This window comes from Sardina pilchardus, chromosome 11 (assembly GCF_963854185.1).
Source record: "Sardina pilchardus chromosome 11, fSarPil1.1, whole genome shotgun sequence".
Classification (NCBI taxonomy): domain Eukaryota; kingdom Metazoa; phylum Chordata; class Actinopteri; order Clupeiformes; family Clupeidae; genus Sardina; species Sardina pilchardus.
In genome coordinates, this window is record NC_085004.1 from 29898856 (window position 1) to 29922275 (window position 23420).

The 23420-nt window shown below is 39.8% G+C and overlaps 1 protein-coding gene across 5 annotated transcripts in view; it reads left to right on the plus strand.

Annotated features, from left to right (window-relative positions):
- Nucleotides 1–16173: 16173 nt before the first annotated feature.
- The window catches only part of sox6 (SRY-box transcription factor 6), a 176537-nt gene continuing 169290 nt past the window's right edge, over nucleotides 16174–23420 (plus strand). For 4 of the 5 annotated variants that reach the window (XM_062548506.1, XM_062548508.1, XM_062548504.1 and 1 more), the window contains exons 1-2: nucleotides 17159–17577; nucleotides 19269–19377. Coding sequence is in view for 3 of the 5 variants with exons in the window: in XM_062548504.1 (XP_062404488.1) it covers nucleotides 19367–19377 (11 nt within the window). In the remaining 2 variants the exon portion in view is untranslated. Of the gene's footprint in view, nucleotides 16520–17158; nucleotides 17578–19268; nucleotides 19378–23420 lie in introns of those variants that run through there. The other variant, XM_062548505.1, reaches the window with a different exon arrangement.

The window sequence follows — 23420 nt, forward strand, 5'->3', positions numbered from 1 at the left end:
TGTGTGTTTTGGCACGGCACCAGCTGCATGTTGACACGCTGCGCTATTGTGATGCTGCCAGCTGACGAAGGCACTACTGTACCTGCTGTAGTGTAAGTCTTTGTGTGTGTGTCTTTCGCATGTGTGTGTGTGTGTGTGTGTGTGTGTGTGTCTGCATCTGCATCCAGCATGTGCATCTGTATGGTGGGAGTTTAATAGTCAGTGTGTGAACTGTGTGCAAATGGCTTGTGTGAGCTCGTCAGCAGCTGTTTGGAAGGTGGGGGGTAAACAAGCTTATTGTGAATTGTCTCTAATTGCACAAGTGTTGCTCACCTTATTCCTTCCATGCCGACTTGGCACCATCTGTGACCTGGTAACAGGTTAGCAGGTCGCTCTCATGAAGCCCCACCCCCCCTCCCCCCTCCCCCCTCCTCCTCCCCGGTAGCAAGATGTTCATTTTCTACAATATATGGTACTCCTTCAGACCATAGGGGAAGATTTTCCAATTCAACTTTCTATAATCAGAACGAACGTTTGAGCATTTCCCGAGGCCCAACCTACTGTAGACCATGGGTTGGGGTCCAGAGGCGGACATCCCGGGTTCAGAAAGTAAAAGTCCTGCCAAGTATTTGATCCAAACATTTAGTAAACCAGCTCATCTTAATTAACAGCCAGGTAGATCAGGTCATTAGTGGTATCACCTGTGTTACGTGCACAGGTACTGTAGAAAGAATAATGGCAGGACTTTCACTTTCTGGTACTGGGATGGCCACCTCTGTTGGGGTCCATTACATGTAAACTCAGGTTACCCACCAATGTTTGATTAAATTGGTGTTTCATGTGGACAGTACATTTGGCTATCGGTCGTTCTCTGTTTACTTGTATGCATGTTTAAGTTGCTATTGTGTCAATGTGACTTGTTCTGTTTGTTGTTTGTTGTTCAGTTTCTGTGGTTTTATCCCATGGCGTGTTTGCTTGCATGAACCTGGACACAGAATGCCTACTTGCTATGCTGTTCCTCTGTAAATGTTTGAACTGACTACAGGAGTGGACTGCGGTACTGTTCATTTAGCATCTTGATTGGTCATCAGGTGTGGGGAACTGCTCAATGGTGTTTTTTGCCCACAATGGCACCTTCAAGGCAGCACAGCCTAAAAGGCACTACCTTTACCCTATTCCTAACCTTAACCCCCTCAACCCTCATCCTACCCCTAAACTGAGGGGAGTGGTGCCTTGAAGGCAGCGCTGCCTGGAAGGCACCATTGAGGGCAAATGATACCAAAGACCTGGGGAACCCAGAGAGAGTTGGCCATGAGTGCACGTAGTATAGCGGGGCAGCACAGTGGAGTTTGTCATTCGTCATGCCTAAACACATTCAAAACAAAAAGCGCCAGGTTTTAGACATGCGCTTTTGTGTAGGTAGGTTCCTCCTAAACCGAGAGACATTTTGTGATGAATGCCTTGGAATTGATTTCCCTCAGCACATTGTTGCATTTATTTTCAGCCATGCAGGTGTTGGACATAGATGTTGAATCAGTTGATTTAATACAACACCTCTATAACTTATCCATGTCTAGTCAAGATACAAAAGCGAGTCCTCACTATTCTTCTGAACTTGTTTGCTCAGATTGGCTACTTTTGATACACACAAAAGTGAATACCTCTCATTTAGAGGTGTGTACTGCGGGAGTAAAACAATGATTTTCATTTCATTTAGTTCGGAGCAAAAACTATTTGTGCGTTCTGGCTCCAGTGTTCCAAGGCCTCTCAATTAAATGGTAACAGCTTAGAGCATTACAAGTCAAGTCAAGTCAAGTCAAGTTTATTTATATAGCACATTTCATACACAGAGGTCATTCAATGTGCTTTACATAAACAAAAACCAAACAGTAATTATAGCAGATAAAAGCATAGATGGGCAAAGAGTAATAGTAATAAAAATAATAATAATAATAATAATAATAAAAAGATCATAATAGAAAATAAAAACAAAGCATAAATCAAGATCAAATCAATAAGGAATAATTAACATAAAAGACTCCAGATGGAGTAATTAAGAGACAGTTAGCAGAAAGCATCTGAGAACAATTTGGTCTTAAGTCTAGATTTAAAACAGGCTGCAGTTGGGGCCTTTTTAATGTCATCAGAAAGTTGGTTCCAAAGCTGAGAAGATTACAGAAAGAGGTTAATAACATTACATTCTGTAATTGTAATTACAAATTACAGAAGAGAGGTTAATAACATTCCTTTACAAATTACGGCAGGTGTCACAATATCCTAAGCTTTTTTTCTGCACAATGGCCTCACAGATTAAATCAAAGTGCGTTAGATATCAAGGCTAACTTTTAAATGCACTGTACAGTACCTGAGTTCAGGCGTGGGCGCAGATTTTGAAAGTGAGTTATGAGATCTTCAAAAATATATGATAACTTCAGGCACAGAATTGTCCCTTGCTTCAAGTCCTGTAACCCTAACCTATACATGTTGCTACCAGACCTACAGTAGATATTTTCTGGTATGTTATTTCACACAGTGTTTCGGTAATTGGTCAGATAGTGTTGGATAGGAAAGCTATCTTGCTAACTCACAGTAGGCCAAGCCTATTATACAGGGTCGAGACTCTGACATTTCAGTTGCGTTCATCAAAAAAATGTCGGTTCGTTTCCAGTTAACGTTTTTGTTATTGAACCGTTTCTTATTCCTGGTGTCATGAGTGGCTGTTGTGACAGTTCTACGTATCTGACTTGCAACATTTTTCGTTTCTTCCCACAGCCAAAGCTGTATTTGGACACTGATGTGGTGCTAACAGCCCTCCTCCTGGACTGCTGTGGACAGACAGACAGACAAACAGACAGACTGTGTAATCGGCGTAGCTTGGCTTCCTCATCTCCGCTCACCCCCCCAGTAGATGAACACTAGTACACATGGGGAAGGGCAGACATCGCTAAATGCAGCATAACTCACTTAATGATGCATTATTTTTGTCATAGGCCATGAAGTTATTATTTTGTATAGCAAACAGAAGACATTGCTGTGGAGACTGCTGTGCGTATATTAACTTTGGGAAATGTCTAACAATGGTAATCGTACAATAGGAAAAAGAAAAATACGTTTTATACATGTTATTGCACTTTTAACACTCTACTGTATCATAGTGAGAAACTGATACTGAGCTGATCTGTTTTATTTCTCAGAGAGAGAGAGAGAGAAGACGTGTTCTGTGTTGCAGTGAAATCTGAGTTTCAGAAGGAAAGATGCAATAGAGAATAGAGCCAATGTAAAAGTATTATGCATCTGGGAGATTTGAAGAAATGACAATGCGGTACAGTAATAATTGTGTCAAATGTTGATTGTATTTTTTATCAACTCAGATGATATTCTTACACCAAATCACTTGAAATATTATTTTTGTGTATCTAGCACTGCCAGTTTCCTCTTAGCTTGCCAAAAGGATTTTTATTTTTGCCTACAACATCTTGGAAAATATAACCTTTAACAATATTTTCTGAAAAAAAGAGGATAAAAACTGTGGAAGGGGCAGACATTTTTTAAGAAAAATGTAAATATTAAAATACATTAACAATTTACTTGCCTGGATGATCTTGTCATTCAAAAAATGCATTATGCAGCTTAAAGGACAACTCATAAATGTGGCAATGATTGTGCTACCCTTCACAGTCAACAGAAATGGCCCTATGTGTTTTGGCAATTTGGCAGAGATGAAATAAACTTCTCAGTTTTAGAACTGACTGGTATGAAGGTGTGTGTGTGTGTGTGTGTGTGTGTGTGTGTGTGTGTGTGTGTGTGTGTGTGTGTGTGTGTGTGTGTGTGTGTGTGTGTGTGTGTGTGTGTGTGTGTGTGTGTGTGTGTGTGTGTGTGTGTGTGTGTGTGTGTGTGTGTGTGTGTGTGTGTGTGTGTGTGTGCGTGCGTGCATGCACGTTTCGCGTGCACGCATGCATGTGTCTGTGTGTGTGTGCGTGCGTGTGTGTGTGTGTGCGAACACGTGCATGTGTCTGTGTGTTTCTACATACTGTATGTGTGTGAATACCTTTGTGTGAATACATGTAAGACTGATGACTTTGTGTCACCTTCTCTTTCATGTGGGATTCTTTCTTGGAAATGTTGCAGTGTTTGACATTTCTCTGTGTTACAAAAGGGTACAATAATGGCATAGACCAATTTTTCCCAAGTTCAGACCTTATACAGAAGCTCAAGGTAATTGCATTAACTCTTCCAGCTGACTGAGAGACATGAGATATAATACTGCACAGGTTGTGTAAAAGGAATAATAAAGTTTGAAATCTTTATTTTCTTTATTTCTTTGCTGTACAATACCCTCTTTAACACAGTACTTTAAAAGGGGTACATAATCAAGGTAGTGAAAATATGGTAACTCTAGTTCTTTTAATTTTTCTTTTTTTTCTTTCTTTTATAATAGCAGGAACTAAAAAGAAGGAAAAGAAGAAAAATTATTAAAAGAATTTTGATTTGCCGAACTGTAACCTTTTGCTCCGTGCTAACCAGGTACAAAGGGAGAGTACAAAACACATTCTCATCGCAGTTCCAAGGATTCTCTTTGAACATTTTTATTGATTGCATTACATTTTATTCTAGTATTTGAAAAGGTAACGGACTAACAGAGGTGAACTTCCAGACTCTGACTAAGAGGTGAAGTTTCAGAACAAAAAGAAATAGATAGTGAAGTGGAAAAAATCTCGAAATGTTTCTTCAGTTCAAAGGTTCTCATTTTAAAAGGGCATTTTTAATCCAATACTTCTGTACTTGCCACTGTGAGAAGAGTTGGTGGTGATGGTATGTTGGCATAGCTACGGCACAGAATAGATTGTATTATATCATGGATTTGACCTGCTTTGTATTTGTTACGAGCCCTGCCGTGAAACCAACCCTACATTCAGTTTTTAAAATCTTTTTGTTATAATTCATGTGACCATTGGAAAAATGCAATGTGTTTCTCTGACATCAATATCTAAAGACATTTTAGAGGAGGTTGAAAACAAAAAATGAAAGCCTTGTGAGTTGAAGACTCTCTGCTCTTCTGCTGGACGAGCTAGCGGTTGCATTGCTGTGCTCTTTTGTGAGATCTTTATCTTTAATTGCCAGATAATTACTCCCTCTCCCTTGCAACATGCCTGGCTTTGAAAGCACCTGTGAGAGAGAGCCATGCGCCTCCCATGGTTCCACAGTAGGAGCTGCCACAACTCTCCTCATCAGAGTGAGAGGTGGAAGGAGGGCCCCTGAGATTGTGTGTGTGTGTGTGTGTGTGTGTGTGTGTGTGCGCTTGTTTGTGTGTATGTGTTGACACGTGTGTTTGTACGTTTGTGAGAGAGTGATGTACAGTATATCTCTGTGTGTACATCTGACAAATATGACACAGAGCACACTTATGAGTGGGTATATGTGTGTGTTTACTATCTGTGAGTGTGTATGTGTGTTTACTTTCTCTCTCTGTGTGTGTGTGTGTATGTGTGTGTGTGTTCATGTGCATCAGATGGCCAAGCCTGGTGGGCATCAGTCAGATCACATCCGCTGTTCTGCTTATTTTGCAGTAAATGGAGTATTTTTCCTCCTCCTGCAGAAATCCACTCAGGACCATCCATAGAGAATTATGGCATTTCCATTTATTGACGTTTGGCTCCGAGTTCATATACATTTGTTATTCTACTTTCTAGACTTCAAAGAGAATAAAAAAGACCAATTATGCTAATGCCGTCCTGCTCTGTTAAATGCAATGAATCCCTCACACATCAACCCTTTACAAAATGCTCTACAGTCTCTCCAAAAATGGTTCTCCACTAAGACTTTTGTGAACGTAACATAATCACACTCTTAGAAATGTTGATGATTAATTGAAAACCTGTAGTTCATGACATTCATGCCAACGTCTCTTTGCTTATACTCTCTGTTTATCAATTCAGCTAATAGCACAAGATATCAGAGGCATCCGACATTCTAAAACTCCAATATTATAAAGGGTAAATGTCTACGAATATGGTCTTAACTATAAAGCAAGCAAAAAGATTCTGTCAGAATTCGTTTGGTCACTTTTGTCCTTTAGGTAATTATGACATACACCTTGAAAGAGAATCAGTTCGAGTCTGAAATAAAATAAACAGCATAAAGATATACAGTGTGACTTCCCTGGCATGGTGACATTGGAAAGGGATATAGCATAAACGTCAAGATTTGCACAAAGTTGCATTTTTACCACACAACGGAGCCATGACTGGTGGCTTTTTGCTAACTGCTTGGAAGTGTCGGAAGTAATTAAGTGGAAACTCCGAATGTGGTCTCGTCCTGCTTGTGTTCCCTCAAGTGGACTAATATGACAACAGCCTGGGAGCCGCGGAAGCTATACCTGCTCCGAGAAGAACACTACAGGGAGGAGAGCCATACCCAACATGTAGGAGTGCTTAAGACCTCCCCTGATGCAGAACGCATGCAGCTGTGTATGGTATCAGGTGTGTGTGTGTGTGTGTGTGTGTGTGTGTGTGTGTGTGTGTGTGTGTGTGTGTGTGTGTGTGTGTGTGTGTGTGTGTGTGTGTGTGTGTGTGTGTGTGTGTGTGTGTGTGTGTGTGTGTGTGTGTGTGTGTGTGTGTGTGTGCAGTTTTGTTCCAACTTCAGAAACACAGGGCAGAGTTGGGAGACTCCATGCCTCACAGCTGTGGGGAAGTCGATGCCAAACAGGAAAGAAATCGGGTTAAATAAAAACGTCATACATGCTCTTTGCAATATTACATTATCACATGTGAATGAGGCCTTGTCTGCTTTAAGGATTGCCATATTAAAATTCAGTGTGAAATTGTAGAGATTAGACTAGTGGCAAAGGGGGACATTTGCAGTAAAAGTAGACAGTAGACACATCCATGCAAGACACCAATTGCTCATCCCAAGAGGCCATATTTATAACCCTAACCAACAGGTGTTCACCATCACAAAGCTTAACACAGTTAAAAGCATTACAATGAAGAAGCCCTCAAAGTGCCAGAGAAGAACAGTCGATTCAATTGTGCTCGGCTCCTACGCCACACAGTATTGAGATGAAACAGCGAGCATTTGTGAGTCTAATGATATTTCTCATTCATTCGCCAGCCCCGAGTCTGAGCCAGGCAGACAGGCAAGGCTAGGCAGTCTTCAATTCCTCTCCTCCGCACCGCAGGGATCCGACTGCATTTTCATGCTCCAGTTGTGCGTTCACCACTGGGAACAACAGAGAGCTAATACAAAAGATTCTTTAAATATGAATGCTATGTTATGCTCTTTTATCCTCATTGATTTAATATCCATACTTTCATAAGGATGAAGGTTAATAATTGAGGTGGTCTGTTCAGCATCATTGAATGTTCTTCTGGTGGATCATTTCTGCCTAACCACAGAAGAATACTGTAGTCGACTAGGCCCTCAGCTCCAGGGCAAGATTCTGCTGTTATTTTGCTCAACATTTAAGACTTTCTTTTGTGGATGATTGGCATATTTTATATGACTAATCCTGTCTTCACTAGTGAAGACTTAGATGTGTTGACAGACACTGTGGCTCACGGGTTTGGAACACAAAGTGAGATCAATAGCAAGAATGAAAGAGGTGCACACAATTAAGTCTGAACACATAAAATCTGCTGTGTTCAAGGAAACAATAAAATGCTCCTGAACTCCTTAAATGCTTTGAGTTTACAATATCTACAGTAGCGCGGACATTTTGTACACATAAATGAACCAAATGTCTTGGGGCTCAGCTATTTGAACCAACAATTCTTTTAACTTGGGAAGCCTCCAAGCACCACCTTTTGAATTGCATTAAGGTAAACACTGTCTCAAGGCAAAAAAACAAAATACCACGCTTGAATTTCTTGCTGTGTTTGCAAATGTTGCACAAATGAATCATTAATAGGTGCTTTTAATTAGACGAACCTTGCCGGGTTGCTAAAGCTCTTGATAAAACGCTGCCATGAACTGTGCAAGCATGGTATGGTGCTGTGTAGTTTATTCAGGCACGTAGAATGCTTGTGTAAGCTAGCAGCCCAGGAGTTCTCAAGGTTTTTGTTTGTTTGTTTTAACTGCTTTTATGCCATCATTTCATACATTTCCACGCTCAAATGAAGGCTGCTCTTGGCAGGACCCGTTTTTTAATTGCGGGTTTTTGTGCCTCCAATGCTGTGATATGAGCAGGTATGAATTCCTTTGAGCTCACAGTTTTTGTGGGTAAGTGTCTAAAGGTGGCAGTTTTTTTATATTCAAATGCATACAACTGTAAGCGGAGCCCACTAGCTGACTGACATCATCCAAATGAAGAACTAGGGCTGTACCAGGTGGTGCAAAATGCTGAATATCAATAGACTTACATTTTGCACTGCGGCCTTTTTTGACTTGCAAAGTGAAGTTAATAGTTGCTTATGCATAGCAAGATTACCCAATAGAGTGATGGAGAAGTTTGGCTCTTTCGCTCATTCACATTTAGCATCACTTCTAAAACACACATTCAGTTACAAAAGTAAAAAAATAAAAATAAGGTATTCAAAGGCACTCTTTAATGTCAGGAACATACTGTAGGAGTTTGAAGGCAAGAGGAAATCATTAATAAACAAAAGATGCCATGGGCTTGATGAGCACAGCTAGTTACTGTATATATATATAAATATATATATAAAACTCACACTTGGTCCATAACCATATGGGGAAAATATATGGGAAGTGCCGCCATCTTGCACATCAACATCCACAAATAGCTTAATACATTGAGCATGGGTAACCCCTTTGAAATGTTTTAAAATGAAATTAGTCTTAAGCCACAAGTACCCAGATCAGGCACTTGGCACAACAACGCACGTTTTGGGAGTGCCTCCCAATCAGACACTTCTGGAACGATATATATTTTCTGTAACAACATCACTACTTGGTATTGATACACAGTCCAACCCCTGCCACTGCCCTCTTGATGATGATGATGATGATGATGATGATGATGATTCACAGCTATGCCTCTCTTTAAATCAATGTAGACTATTCCAATCCGTGCACACTGCAGGGAAAAAAAGCCATTTTAAGGCGTCGGTTCCACCCAAATCAGCCCTTGAAACAATAACAGCGAACTGCCAATCAATATATCACCTTTCTTGGCTGCACGTCTGCATGCCTCCACAAGGCCAAAGCCACAACTACCCATGGATGCCGTTGTCCATTCGAGACCTTGAGAAAAGAAAAGATGACTGTGATAACAGACAGCAGTTACAATGTTATGATAACAAAAAGTGCGAGGAGTGGGTACGGATATCTTTATTTATTTCAGACCAGAATGTTTTGTTTCTCATCAGCTGTATATTGAATGTCATACTGTAGTTTGTGGTCTAAATGTGTTCACTGTAAACTGTAAAACAAAATGATCACAAAACAAAAACAACAAACTTTCTAAAGATTTACGAAGGTTGATTCAGAGTATTGCATCTACTTGGCTTGCATATACTGTACTGAAAGCCTGCACAGTCAGTGGAGTAGGTTATCTTATCCCCCAACTATATCATGGAGACTGTGAGCTGCATAATGCATCTGTATGCCTCTGTGGTCCCTCTCTCCCCAATCTATAGCTTTGGTTGAGTCTGTATAGAAGTCCAACAAAGAAGTCCAACAATTCTGAGTTGAAAACACAGCCCTGATTCAATACATAGCACTTAGTTATTTATTTGCACTTATTTTAAAGGTCTTCATAAAAAGCCATTTTGAGGGGGAAAAAGAATGAATGCCAGTCATCTGATCGTCATCAGTCTGCATGTTATCTGATCACACAATCTGTCATGATTCGAAGTTGCAAAATAATGTTTAGCTTCATCAACTTTCCTGCCTTTTGTCTTATTAAGTATTAGGTCTTTAGACATTTTTACTCTAAAGCATCAAGAGTGCAAGTTGCTCAGAGGCACAATGAGCTCCACTTTAAAGACAATACGAGTCAACAAATCATTTAAACCCATATGCTTGTTGATCAAAGGCTCCTAATGATTACCTTGCCCTTGACAAGAGCCCTGGGAGACTTTTATAGATTGCTTAGGTCTTCATTTACGGGGCTAATAATTTACAAAATGCATGAAATACCACTGCATTGAATTGTTGAATCATTAAGTATCTCCATCACAACCTAATTAAGACACAGTCCTCTTCTGACCATAATTAATGGGATGTTCCTTGTTATGTTAAAAGGAAATGTTAGATTGTGAAAAAAGAACTTTGATGCACATTGAAGATTTAGGGCAGCTAATGAGAACATACTCAACCAATTGGGATTAGTACAATTTGCAAGTATGCAAATTATACTTGAGTTAATTACATAACCCCAGGTTCATTAAAAATTAAACGCAGCGATTTTGTCAATGTTGAACCAATATCTATGGGCACCTTTCAAAATGATAAAGCTTTACATTGCATGAAATGTCATGATGAATAGAGATGTCTGTCATAGGCTAACAGAGAAGCATTTTAGTTTTTCAAATGGGTGCAAGTCTGTAGAAACTTGACGATTTACAGTATTTCAATTATTTTCAGCAATCTAGTACAATTGCAGTGAAAATGGTCAGTTGTCATTTCAAGGATTCTTGGCCAGAGTTCATGAGTTTTGTACAGTAGCAACTGAAAGCAGACGCTCTTTGCCTTTCTGCAGGAAGATGTGATTTATATTTGTGTTCCATTTAATGGCCACATCTGAATTCTTTGGCTTCCTGAAATCAGCTACTGTATCTTTACTCTGGAGTACCTTTTCATATCACAAAACCGCTTTATTTTCATGTTAACGTATGCTCGTTAATCTTTTAATGCAATTCAGATAAAAAAACATCCACAGTGTTGAAGGACATTTTGAAGAACACACTGCTGGCATTGACATTATATTTGAGAGCAGGATCTTTTGTGCTTTCTTTGCCAAGTCATTTCTATATCTTCCTGTCATTAATCTTGGGTTGAAACGTATAAGTACAGTAGGTGTAAGCTTGTGTTTGTCTTTATATATACAGCATGGTATGGTGTTGACTTAGCAGTTCCCTTTGCTAAGTGTACATTAAAGTCTATATTCCCATGTTACATTCCTTTACCCTTCTTGGCACTTCTCTTTCACCAGCCCTTTCCCAAATTGAAGAGCTTTCTAAATGCTTTGGAGTTGGTAACCTAAATCTACAATATATGTACTGTATATGATGAAGGGATTAGAAATGCAGAACACAATCTATGTACATCTGTGAAAAAAAGAACACAATCTATGTACATCTGTGACATTTGGATCTATGACGTAGTTTATAATAATGCAAGCAATACTAACAAAAATGCTTTCCCGGAGAAAAACAGCTCTGGCCAACTGAGATACTTTTCCAATCATCATCAAACAGCATAAGTGGCCCGTGAGTGCGCGTGCTTAATGTTTTGTCAACTACGGTAGTAAACTAGTGGTAATGTTTTGGATCTTTCAAGTTTAAAACACTGCAGTTGTTGGTGGTGGTCATTTTTACTCATCACAAAGATTGGATATGCTATACACATGTTCCTCCCTCAAAGCCATTATCTGTAATTAAAATGTTTATAAAGTCTTGAAATCAACACAAAATGTCATAATGGATTTGGTTTTCCCCAACCACTGACATTTAAATGATCCCTCCCTCTGTTTCCTGCCACATAATAAGTGGCAGTTTGTCATTTTCGTCTTTGATGAGTTCCTGCAATCGTGGAAAGGCCTGAAAAGGATCCAGATAGCCATGGCTCCTTTGTTCAGAACAGTGCACTGAAATGACACACTCGATTAAATATCTTTGTGCATTCAACCATTTATTTCATGTTTGTTTCATTTTATGTCAGAATTATCACAGCAGATTCTCTATCTCTCATTGGGCATCTGAGGAGGGCTGTGTGACTTTGACACATTAATAATTGAATGATTGAAACTGGCAACGTTCCATGCCAAATTCTGAATATCTAGAATAACTACAAAAATATTATCACACACACACACACACACACACACACACACACACACACACACACACACACACACACACCTACACACACACACACACACACACACACACACACACACACACACACACACACACACACACACACACACACACACACACACACACACACACAGAGTACTTCCAACATTAGATTTGACAAGTGGCTAAAGGGCAGGTTTTGTAAGTATGGCAAAGTTTTGAGCATTTAGGATGTGCTACATGATTTTTGCAATGTAGATGTTTGTGTCAGTCTCCAGGTGTTTTTTTTTTTTTTTTTTTTTCAGTGTACACGCCACACTTCAAGCAGTAGACAGATTTTTGTGAAGTGTTGTTCTCTGGTTCTCAAGTAATCACAACAAATCATATAGCAGTTGGCGTAGTTCGTCTGACAGAATAGTGCTCTCTTATTAAACATGCAGAATTGGAGGAGAACACATGTTAATTTAATGTAACAAAAATGTTGATTTTTGTGCAGTTGCCTTTAAAATATTAATAGAGTAGACTTGCATTTTCAAGTTGCATCAAAGCATCTCATCATATGCTAATGTGATGCTCTGTGCTTCCTCCCTAACAAGCTGGGCTGCTACAGTTGGGGAGACCAGCATGCAAGGCTTTGACCTGCACATAGTGTATGTTGCCATTCTCCAGATACATACATACAAAATAGCCTACCAAAGCCCTCATAGAGTGCATGTAACAATATGGACGGGCAGACGCATCAACGCAAGGAGGAGAGTTTATGAAAACCATCAATGAAGATGACAATAACACAATATATTGTATGTATTAAGACATTGTATTTGTTTTATTTTCCCAGTAAAAGTAATACTGAACTAGAACTGCTTAATCTAATTCTGTTCTGGGATGACCAGCAAATACATTAATGCAGACATTAAGACATTTTATTTTGAAAATTATTTTTTGAGACTGCATTGTGCCATCCATAAAGGGATAAATGTAGCCTACTTTTCGAACTCATTCATATGCTGAACAAAATACCCTTCCTAATGTAGGCCTAGCCTAGCATTTGGAGAATGCTTGTGTGTCTTTGTAAATTGTTTGGAGACTACGTAAGTACACGTAGATTGTTCTCTTAAATCGGGTATACGGGTTTACATCAGATGTAGCTGACGATTTGTGAAGTTCCCAAATTGAACGAAGGGTGGCGTCTAAGTCACGCTAAAGTCTACTCATCCGCTTCGATGTCTACCTGACCATGAAAGAGAAAATGACCTAGAACTTTTAAGTTGGTCTAATTATGCGTCGACTTCTGTGATATTTGTTCAACTTTCTGTTTTGAAATAATAAAAACATTTAGACTGAAATTAAATGTACTTTCCTTGATGTTAATTGTTCTACGTCATTTTTATACGCATAAATGATAAATCACTGAGTGAAGAGTATTATTTATTTATTTATTTAGAGTTTCAAAACATTTATATTGTTAGCCTAACTGTCTTACTTACGATGAGTCTCTGTTCAAGCAAATTCTTCTTAAGACAACATCCAATGTACTGTATAGTCTTTATAATACTTGGGGATAAACTTGTGTTGTAGCTTATTTGTAAAAACAAAAATCAGTTCAGTTCGCATTTTCTAGGGGGGAAAGTAATCTATTGCAAGATCTGATGGCAAACAGATTTATTGCTTACTAGTATGGACATCAAGCAGGGTATGAAAACCATTATGTAAACTGTCCTGATGACTTTTCTGTGGGCTACTTTAAAAACCTTGATGTCACTGCAATTATATTAAAATACACTCATGAAGGGAGAAAAGTTTTAAGTGCAAACGGTTTATTGCCGTGAATCCAAAGCTCTGTTTGAATTATTTATCTTCACATTGATACGGATGAAAATCGAGAAATGAAGATGTGACGTGTGGATATGGCTTTCCCAGGAACAAAGGGAATGTGAAAATGAAAGACAGACAAGAGCAAGAACAGATGTGATGAGATGTTGTGAAAGGATATCTATTCTGGCATGCTTTCTATGTCTTCAACCCCCCTACCCCTCCATCTCCAGTCTCTCTCCCTCTCTCTCTCTCTGCCTCCCTCTCTCTATTTCTCCCTCCCCCTCAGCCCTATGTGACTCTTCCGTGAACAAACAGCATTTCCTTCTGCATCTGTCCCTGTCATTGTAAGTACAACACTCTATTATCAATGTAAACTATTGTTTTCGTATTATTTGCAACATGGCTTGTCACATGGGCTGATGTGCCGGTAAATTGTTTGCATGTATTTCATAGTGTTTGTCCAACACTGAAATTGACTTCTGAGGACTTCTAAGTTTTATTTCACTGGCAGTGTCAAAGTAGGTATTTAGTCTCCACCGTTCATTATGTTTCAGCCGCTATGTTAAAACAGAGGAGGCTATGTCCGTTGTCATTTGTGGAAATGTTGAAATGTAGCCTAGAATGATTATTTAAAATGAGCCCAATAGACAGTCCACAGAGGAGCGTCTGTCTGGCAATATATACAGTAGATACTGGAAGACTGAACTGAAAGTTTTCTGTACCGTGTAAGCTATAGAAAATATCTGTATATGCAATAATAATTTTCACAATGGTGCAATTTTAAGATTGAACAGGCGTGGTGAAATCCTTCAATGAAAACGCAGGTAATTATTTGCAAGTCCAAATGACTTGCTTTAGGATTCCTACCTTAAGTGTAAGTCCAGTGGACTTAGACAAAGGTGTGATGCAAAGTAATTTTCAGTCCATAATGTATATTTATTGGAGAAGGTCAGCATCTCTCCACAAAATAGGCTTTATACGTGGAAGTTAAGTGATGATCGATACCCATTAAAACAGCTGCCTATAAATGTTACTGCTCAATTTCCTACGAACTACCAGATTGACATGTCAGGAAACATGTTAGTTTAATTAAAGAAAATTGTTCCCGAACTCTTCACCGACTGTTTCTCCGAAAGGTAGGGGATTTAGTGTCTTAAATCAGTTAAGACCGGAGTTCTGTTATCTTATGATGACAGGTTAAGTAAATAATGCCTCTTATTCACAATCAAAGTAAGAGAGGGACATGACCCTATACATGGTTGTAATCTATGGACTAGACTACTACAGTCTCTTTAATCGACTATCATGTCACAGGTTTTTGAGTTTGAACAAATTCCATCAGTTTACTGGGAAATCATGGTTCGTAATGAGTTGCATGGCATTGATCGTCTACAGATCACAGAGTTGTGCATCGGCAGTGCACGTAATACGACCACATGTAGGGTACAATCATGGTAAAGTGTGCCCTCGCGTCTCTCCGTGCGTTGGACGGACAAAACCAAGTTTCCTAAGGTATAGATGACTTCACGGGACGTTTTCTATATTGCGCAGTTTGGATATACGTGCAGGCTTACCTCAAGTCTTTCAGAGCCATATCAAACGATCAGTTAATGTTCATAATAGTAGGTTACTCGCATTGTGGACAATTTAGACAATCCTATACCATTCGAGTGAGACTAAATGTTTACATCAATAACAGGAACACAGAAGTGGTCAGAAGTATGTTTGTCTCTCCAATTATAATCCGGTTACTGACTGTCAAACCTCAAATGGTGCAATTCGCACAAGCCACCAGCATCGGGTAGCCAGCAAAGAGCCTAGGTCAAGTCATTGAAATAGAAGCTGGGTGGTTGAATTGACCCAGTATTGTAGGAAACTCACAATGTCTCACACCTCTACCTGACCAAATGTGTGTGTAATACACAAGTCAATATGAAACCAATCTCTGTGATGCATCTGGCGTTGACTTCAATCTTCAAAGAGGAGGCTACTGAATAGTTTCTTAACTCAAACCTACGCAGGAAGCCACTGAGACATATGTAATTTATGAAAGTTCTATTTACCTCTCTTGAAATGACCAACAATAGATATGAAAGCCCTATTATTTAAAAAAATGTGCATTTGCGACAATCGTCATTGTTATTCCCCTTTGCGATTACGTTTAACGTTTTAGATTTTTACAATTTCTGGTTAAAACAGTTCATATTGTAGGCCTGCAAAAAAAATGCATTGAGCTCACCTTCAAGTTCTATATTATATAATAAAGGATATCATTGTCCATGTATAGGCTAAGAGAAGTCTCCCTCTCTTGCTCTCTCTCTCTCTCCCTCTCTCACTCTTGCATCTCTTGTCTGGGAGGGGGAGCCCTGCCTCTTTGCCTTCCTCAGATCAATGCCCTGGCCACTCACTTTCTGATGTTGCACGACGGGAAATGCTTTGAATACTTGCGACATGGCCGCTCGCATTGATTGCCAAGATTGACAGCACTAACCATCGTCTTCTCTTGTTTCTGTGAAAGGGAGAGGGGAGACAACAACTACGATAGGTAGTAACAACAGCTCCTTGCAGTTTTGACAGTTGAACTTCGCAGTAAGAACGGGATTCCCTTTCTATGGTCAGGGGAATAACAGTAGACTTTAGTTTCTTCTCTTTGCTCTGCAGATTACAATCGTTATTTCTAGATTTTGTCCACCAAAACAGGATACGGCGAAGACCCTCGTGGTATTTGGTACTCTGACTATATTCAGGTAAACTTGTTTTTTGTTGGAACCTGTTGTTTCGTGATTCCTTGTTAACGTTAATTCTAAGTGCTTTCCAGCTTATTTTCCCTTCACCTATAACTCTATTGCTTACTCGTCCTCATTAATTCCTTTAAAACATGACTACGTTTTCCATAGTAGGCTATATTCAACTAGATTGCTGTAATCTATGGGCAGCGATCTACGTTCTTATTTTCGTTTGCACGCATAATAAGGCTATCGTATTTTCCTTACGAGACCTAGGCTACTCAATGTTAACGGCAGGCACTGGCTTACACGCGTGGAGAGCCGATGCTGGCTACGGTTGCAGTCAAGAGTCGGATATCTCTTATTTCTTATGTATAGATCCAGGACGACCGTTTTAAAAGTTAGACAAACTTTTCATCCGTGCGCCCTCTTCGACTTCATATAATTTGTTATGTGTAGCCTGTTTTATTGTGCGCAATCGCAGCGGGCTACGGGCGATTGCCTCGACAGCACAAACGGACTGTTCGGTTGATGCGCACATCTTAACAACGTTGAAATCGCTTCTTGTAATCAGATTTTATACAAGTGACAAAAGTCTCACAAAATATGGGCTTATTGGGACGAGGTTTGTATCCGGATGCTTGGTGAACTTTCCTCTGTGGGAAGCAATTTCACTTTTGTCCACACAGCGGTACTATTCATTGACAATAACGGGTGTGTTTCGATATTGTCTGCTCCTGTTCCGAAGTCACCAGGTTTAACGCACTAAAAGTTTCATTCGAAGTAATTAATACGCTGCAGGTAGGAAGTGCCTGCCTTGTTTACTTCAAACTGTTTGTTGTTGGATCGCGCAACATTTAGCTCGTATGCAAATTACAAGGGTTATTTGTCCCTGCGTGCGCTTAAAAATCTCACTGACTTAACTTTCACATGAAGTCAGGCGAATTGACCTTAGAAGAATGCTTAAGCCATAAATTATAATCAACTCTCCATCCACCGCCTGATCCATTCAAAGACAATACACAAACCTGGACAAACGGACTGCCTTTAGCCTGCGAAATATCTAATCGGTGTGCGCTGTAAGTAGCCTTCTCTACTTTACCTCGAGTAGCTTCATAGGCTGTAACTAACATATTGTCATGTTGTTGTCATGTCATACATATCCGATTTTAGCTATTGTGCTATTAATCTGAATAGCATATTTATAACAACATAATTGTTTTTGTTATTTGTGTTATCCTAATTGTCTTTTCTTGAAAAGAATCCTAATGAACTGTCATTTTGTCATACACAATCTCTATAACCTCTGTGTTTATTCTAAGACTAAAGCACATTGCAATAATATTTGTGTAGCACAATTTCATTATGCTTTAGACATAAACATATATATTGTATTCTCTGCCCAAGTATCAATAAGGCAAACCTAAAAATCAATCAAACTTTAGCCCATACATGGGAGACTTATCGCTGTTTGTATAGATGGTGCTTAACCCCAATTTAGGAGTCTATGAGTTGTAGGAATCGATACACTTTATTGTCGAGTTGTGTCCAACATATTATTTTGTAAAAACTTTGTACGATATTACATGGATTTATTGATTTTTAACTATTCGGAAACCGAGCTGACAGACTGTTTCAAACTGATTGATTGTTGCGAAAATGTAGAAAAATAACGGGGGAAAAATTAGATCGCTTTAAATATAAATACATTTCATTGACCACCTTCATGAAGAAAAAAAATATATGGCGTATTCCACTTTTTCCTCTACCGCTGAAACAAGTACAAAAGCTTTGTTGTTCTCTTGGATAGGCGCAATCCGACACCTTAATTAAACACAGCTTAACTTTTCTCGTTTTTTCCCCCTTGGAAATTGTGTCAGTCTGTAAGAATAACCCGGTGTCTAATAATACATTCTTGTCTTAAGTGAGAGAGGCTGTTTGAAAAACAATCCCCCGGCTTGTCCCACTGTTGGGGAGAAGTTGATCCTGTAATGGCATTTTGTTTTGAACAGTTGCTGTTAGCTCTGAGTAGAAGTTCCCTCATAAGGTAAGGTGGCACTGGAGCCCAATGGAAGTCTAAATGGCACATTTATTATTAGACTGCCAATTCAGCACATTGTCCTGATTGCTATACAGGGATATGCTGCACTGTCTGGCCTCTCAATAGGAGAGACTCTATTCACCGCCGGTCAGTTTGCCTCTGACTGCTCGAATGTATTGAGAAAATGGACCTTTTGATTGACACAACCTGATTGTTTCACCTAGCCTTTGAACTTCATTGACCGTGAATCCAAACACGCGATAATTTGCACTACCCGTCTTATTTCAGCCTTTCGTAATTAATAACAATAAACTACTAATTAAAATATTTTTGTAAAAATATAAGATAACCCCTACGCGCCGTGCCATTTCAAAAATCAAACAAAGCAAATATGAGCCAGTCTATATGAAATATGAAATTGTCTTGAAGGACAGCAACGATATTCCTGGATTTCCATGTTGCGCATGTGATGTTGCCAGTTGAGCCCAGATTGTAATATTTGTTTGATTGTTTTTTTTAATTCATAAAATAATTATGTTATTTATTTTAATATTAAGCTTCTTGCTTCTCTGTGCCTGCGTATTCTTTTATTTTATTTGTCTGTTGTGTGTTGGTATTTTTTGAAGAATGTAGGCTACTGGATGTTCATCGACTGGCAGGCACATTTTCACGTTTTTCCCCCGAATGAACTCCGATCTTACATGTACCCCTCCCGTGTCTGTTTTGCAGGGCTATCTGCACGTGGATTTGGGGAGGAACTTGTGGTTTTACGCGAGTGCAGTGCATTTCCTTGCTGGTCCGGCGGAGAGATATCGACGCGCTGACGCATGTGGTGCCAGTAAGTTCAGAGATTGAGAACAGCTTTTACATGCGGAAAACGTGTGATGCGCACTTTTTCTTTTACGATGTCTAGCTTGCCTAAATAGACCCCATATAGGCTACTTGAAGCGCCACGATGCGCACATTTGAGTTGTTGCTTGATGGTTGATTTAAGAGAGGTCTGCATGGACTTCAACAGTACATTTATTTAACAACAGTTAGAGGCTATATGCAAAAAAGTTGACCAGTGTGGTGAATTTGGTGCTGCTGAAGTCACAGCTGTCTTCTGCCACCGCAACAGTCACAAAGGTATACTGCATCAGATAATTTTACAGGGCTTATTTTCTCCTCTGTTGGCATTCAGATCGTAGCCCGATCAAGATCAAGAGAAAATCATGACCTTTAATCCTTACAAAAATATACAATGGGAAAATAATCAGCTCCCTTGGTAGTGAGTGACCAAGGCTGTTGGCAGACTTTGCTGTGGTGATATGCTTGCGATTGAGGAGAGCAAAAAGTCACACCTGAGGTGTTTTACTCTTCCTGGGGGGATTGTCAAAGTTTAGAAGGGATTTTAAAATATGTATTTCTTCAGCTGGGTTGTATTTTGCATACCATAAATGTCAAGCAGCATCATAAGGTTGACTGGCCGAGCTGGTATTAGAGTGATGTGCACGTGTCCTAAGTGAATGTAGATGTCCTCCTTTGGGACAAGTCTTTCCTGGTTGGCATCTGCAAAATGCATTAGCAGTCAAAAATTCAATCAGTAGATGAAGACTGAATACTGAATTTTCCTGCTTTTAGATCTGTATGGTCTGTGGCCTGGCTCGCTTATGAGGTATTTCAGTTGTGAACGTTCACCGTTATTTTACATTAATTTGCCTTTTGTTTATAGAGTTTCCCATTGATGAAATTGATATGATCGGTGAAAGAAAATGATGATCATTTTGTTTTAGTTTTAGGTGGTTGACTAATTGAGTTTTTGCCTGTTTTTAGTCATTGGTGTGCAGACTACTCTGGTGTACTTTCAGTGCTGTCATCATTGTTGAATAGAGGAGTGTACGACTAAGAAAATGTTATTAGTAGTCTCAAGGTACTTAGGAAATGACAAGGCATTTGCATATACTTATCCAAGTCTCCGTGAAAGCACACAGAAGAAAGTAGTTAGACAACATGTTTTATCTTTCTGTCACTTGCCTGGATCTCTGAGAGGAATTGAGCGGAAATTTTTAGGTAGTTTTATTGCTCAAATATCCTTATAACTGTGTTATCCATGGATAATATCTTTACCAAACTGAATTCCTAGCATCAGAATTATATTATGACTGGCATAACATGCAGCAGTAGAAATGTTGAAAGCACAAAAAAGACAGATTTTTCAGGATCACAGTCTTTTCTTTTGGCTACCGAAGAGGCACTGGTCATTTTGACTCTTTTATAGCATTTTGTACTGAATGTTAATAACTGAATCTTTAGTTTCCAAATCATCACACACAGCGACTTGTGTGAAAACCAAGTGAAAACGTGACACCCATAGCTTTTCACTGGCCAGTCACATCCGATTAGGATATGATATTGGGATTTGATCCACATTGTCTCCCGAACATGGAGGGGTGTGAGAGATTTCACCACGCTTGAGTGAGCACTGCACTCCAGGGATGTACAGTGTGCGTGTGTGTGTGTGTGTGTGTGTGTGTGTGTGTGTGTGTGCGTGTGTGTGTGTGTGTGTCTCTGGTTATGTGTGTGTGTGTGTGTGGGTCTCTGTGTGTGTGTTCTGGAAAAGGCCAAGTAGTGACTAGTAGCAGCGACTGCAGACTTTGCTCAGGTACGGCCTCTGCCTGCCTGCCTGCCTGTGCTTTTGAGGGAGGCTAACTGGGATGGCATGCAGGCACTAATGATAAACAACATGAGAGGGGTAAACAACAGCAGGTCTGCTAAAGGTAAGGAGCCTGGCAGCCGAGGGGGAGGAATTGAACGGGCTAATAAATGTGGCAGCACATGTTGTGACATCTGTCTTTATAAGTGTTAGCTAATTTGCTGTGGAATATCTCAACAATGATCAAAACCGATGGCAACATGCTTATTAGAGGAGCTCTCTCTCTTTTGTGGTGATTTTTTTTTCAAGATTCTTCCCCTTGCATTATTCAGAGAGCAAGCTTCAGTCTGATAAAAAAAAAAGAATCTATTGCCATTTCACATCAGGCAGTCGCTAATTAAAAGTAGCTTTGTTCTAGCACTGCAACTTCAGAGGAAGTACTGTAAAGGAATACACAGTTGTGGCATTTGTGTTTGCAGCATCGGAGATATCCACTTGCCATCTGATTTTCAAATGGCCTGCCTGTTGGTGCAGAGTCTTTTGTGAGCATGTGATTTAAAGCCAGTTGATATTTTTGTGTTTTTTTGCTCAAGTAGCATAATGGATATAGTCACTAAGCAGTTCAGTAGAAACACACTTCAATTATGATTTTTTGATAAGGCGATCTATTGTCTGTGTATGCATATGATTTGAGATCAGTTGATATTTGTGTGTTATTTGTTCAAGTAACATTAGTAATGGATATAGTCATTGAGTAGTTCAGTAGAAACACACTTCAATTGTGATTGTCTGATAAGGCGATGGCGTGTCTGTTGAAGGTGTGATCAAAGTTATTGCCTGGAAAAACCTGGGACTAATATAATAGAAAAATGAATAAATAGCTTTATGGTCTTGTGTGTGGACCTTTAACATTAGTCTTAAGTATTTCTTTCCACACCATAAGTACAAATTAGCTAGCCTATACTTATCTGTGGCTCAACAACACGCCCAAATTGCAGTCTTGCCTCAGAGAAAAAAAGAGGCTGAATCTACAGCACATGAGGACTTGTAGCATAGCAATACAGTTTGGCATGTGTTTGAACCGCAGTCCCAGCTCAAATGGATTGCTTCTTTTTAAGGGCTTTCATTGTTTTTCCCCTCTCTCTCTCTTTCTCTCCCTCTCTTTTTCTCTCACTCTCTCTCTCTCTCTACCTCTCTCCCCTTTGCCGCTAACCTTGGGTCCAGATTTCTCCTTGTCCAAGAATAGAAAATTGAGCGTGCTGTCTTTGATTCCTGTAGTCTCTTTGTAAATGAAGAGTGCACGTCTGAGGGAGCGCTGGAGCCATCTGCACCTGTGCTCCACTGGAGCAGAAGGATGTGCTGAAAGAGAGCCGCGCGCTCACGCCTGGTGCGGTGCAGCGCGGCTGTACTCATCCCACACACACACACACACACACACACACACACACACACACACACACACACACACACACACACACCACTTGCCCGCTCCTCATGCCAGAGAGGCCTCTGAGCAGCAGCATTGGAGAGCATTAAAATGAGTTTATGTGATAGTCACATGCTGTCATTAAATGACAAAAGCATGTACACGACTTGTCACAAATGCTGTCAATGATTGTGACATGTAAATCTTTTTTTTTTGGAGCACAAATGAATGGGATTCACCAGCTTGTTTTTAAACAAACATCGGCAATTTGATGAAAGCAGGGAACAGATACCCTGAAAATCTAAGGCTCGGTATTTGTGTCATTTTGAGTTGTAATACGGCCTAACCTAGAAAAGTAATTATTCACAGGAAAGCATGATTATGTGTAGCAGCTCATTTCCAGTAGTGTTTTTTTAGTGGTGTGTGTGACTGTAACTAGCCCTCCATCCTGTCTTCTAAAGATCACACACATATGTAGAATTAATTGGAGGGGTCTGGGCTGTGTGTTTTTGACACAGAAGGCTTATTACTGTGGGGGCATCTGTAATCAGAACAATCAGGTATGAGGCGCCAGTGTTGCTCATTGTTTTTTATGAATCACAGGCAGATTTCTGCAGTGCATATGAAGATTGCGAGCCTATTTCCATATCAAAGAGGCCCACTGTGCAGCCTGGCAGTAATTAAAACAGTGGTTTTGAGTCTGTGTGTGTGAGCGTGTGTGTGTGTGTGTGTGTGTGTGTGTGCTGAGGCGAAGGCTTGTCAGGATCGTGTAGCCGTGTGCGGGCGGTTGACTCCTGCATGCTTCTCCAAATACACTTAT